This window comes from Pteropus alecto, unplaced genomic scaffold (assembly GCF_000325575.1).
Source record: "Pteropus alecto unplaced genomic scaffold, ASM32557v1 scaffold134, whole genome shotgun sequence".
In the NCBI taxonomy this organism is placed as follows: Eukaryota; Metazoa; Chordata; class Mammalia; order Chiroptera; family Pteropodidae; genus Pteropus; species Pteropus alecto.
The window spans coordinates 1330232-1332293 of NW_006436283.1; the positions used below are offsets into that span (position 1 = coordinate 1330232).

The following is a 2062-nucleotide window of genomic DNA, read 5'->3' on the forward strand; positions in this document are numbered from 1 at the left end:
GCTTCTTCAGCTCGGCCTGGCACTTGTCCAGCGCATCACCCTTGCTCCGCTGCTCCGTCTGGTACTTCTTCAGCGCCGCCTGAGACGCAGATGCCGCCGCGCATCAGCCCCCGAGCCCGGGCGAGGCCTCGCCCCTCCCGCCCCTGTGGGCTCGCGTGCTGGGCACTGGCGGAGCCCGGCCCCCCCACTCCTCTCAGGCTGGGGGAGGCGTGACGGGGCAGCAGACGCAGAGAGAAGTTACAGCGGGTCGGAGGCAGCTTGCGCAGGTCCCACGGGGCGACGACGTCCCACCACTGTCTTTACTAAAAGTGACCGAGAGGCGGGACAGTGGGAGCGGGCGTACGGGTCCCCCGCGGGACTGCGTTCCATCGCAGACGGGCGCGAATGTCGGGGCCAGGGGACCCACTAGATGGCACGCGCGTGGGAAGCTGGAGGGTCCCGGCAGGGCCGGCAGCGCGGGCGGCACTTACGCTCAGGTACCTGGCGTCCAGCTCCACCTTCTGCTCCAGCTGTGCCAGCAGCTCGTTGTGGAAGGACTTCAGCTGGGCCAAGAGAACGGGCGTCGGCTCCGGGCGCGGCTCGGGGCGCACGGGGGGCACGGGGGGCACGGGCAGGCGGAATCCCCGCATGCGAGGGACTCAGGGCAGGCAGGGGCTGTGGGAGTGGGCGCTGGACCCCGGCCCTCCGCAGGCCCACACTGGGGGGCTGGGACTCACCATTTCCTCCAACTGGTTTTGAATCTGCCTGTGGACTTCGGCCATTTGGAAGAGGACATCTCCTGGAGAGGCAGGACGGCGGGAGGGGAGAGAGTTAGACGGCCTGACCGCCGCCCCCATCACCCCCACCGGGGCCGAGGCGTGGGGCACCGGGGGCCCCGTGGCTGGGCCGTGGCCGGCAGGCAGAGGTGCACTGGGCGCCGGGGAGGGACGTGCTGCTTCTCCCGGTGACACCACCAAGAGAAAATGGAAACTTCTATGACAAGGGACGTGGACCTCAAAGCTCGGTGTCCTTGGGGGTTCTGGGGAGGAGGGACCTCAAACGTCTGCATGAGAACTGAGGTTCACGACAAAAGCAACACACAGGAAGACCCCACGTCTGCGCGTTTCGAGCCCGCGCGAGCCCGTCTTCCCGGCACGCCCCACTCACAGGCGACAACCACCACTGGCCCCACTGGGGGCCTCGGTGACACCAGAGAGACCTAGCCCCCTTGAGAGTGGGTCACACAGGCAGGCAGGGAACCCCGATCCTGAGGGAGGCAGGAGAGGAGCCCCTCGGCCTGCGTGTCACCTCCAGGTCATGGGAACAAGGAAGAGACGCAGCCGGCAGCGGGCCCAGCGCACTTCTGGGAGGCCGGCACATCTTGGCTCCGAACCCAGGGTGAGAGGCTGCCTGAGGCGGTGGCTCCCAGACCCGTGGGGCCGCTGGCTGGCGGGCAGGCAGCCCATCGGTGTGCCTTGGCCTGCCTAACGCCACCGCAGGCCTCGGGTCAACAGGGCAGCTCTCCCAGCGTTCCTCCGGGGGAGCAGGACCTCAGGGACACTGGGCCTCCTTGGCACTTCTGCAGGAAGCAGGGGAAGAAAGGAGGTGGCAGCACAGAGGTATGACCATCGCACCTGGGGCCACTTCCAGCCTGGACACTGAGGTGCTTCTTCCCTGACACGGACGGCCGTTTCCTGTCCACAGAGGGAGGGGCTGGAACGGCCATCAGGGCGTGTTCACTTGATCAGTGAATATTTGCTGAGAGCCATTTTCAGGGGCGGGCACTGACCATGTGCCATGGACAAATGAACCGGGAGGCCCGGCCCTGCCCTGCCCTTGAAGGCAGTCGCTTCCTGGCAAATCCTGTCCTCGAGGTGCTGCCTGCATCACGACAAACCCCTCTGCTCACGGCGGGGCTGCCTGGGGTCACGTGGCCGGAGGGTCCTTTGTTGGCAGCCACGAGCAGCATCCCCGGATCCCACGTTCCTGAGTCCCCACGGGAGGCCCCAGGAGGACAGCGCTGCCCCCAGACCACTAATGGCCGCTTGGTGAACCCGTGCTGGGGTCACGTTCTCTTGCGGCA

The 2062-nt window shown here is 67.2% G+C and overlaps 1 protein-coding gene across 1 annotated transcript in view; it reads right to left on the reverse strand.

Moving 5' to 3' along the window:
* The window catches only part of BAIAP2 (BAI1 associated protein 2), a 41547-nt gene that overhangs the window by 20529 nt on the left and 18956 nt on the right, over positions 1–2062 (reverse strand). Inside the window, exons 4-6 of the mRNA XM_025047103.1 lie at positions 717–778; positions 471–542; positions 3–79 (exon numbers count right to left, since the gene is read on the reverse strand). Coding sequence (XP_024902871.1) covers positions 3–79; positions 471–542; positions 717–778 — 211 coding nt within the window. The remainder of the gene's footprint in view (positions 1–2; positions 80–470; positions 543–716; positions 779–2062) is intronic.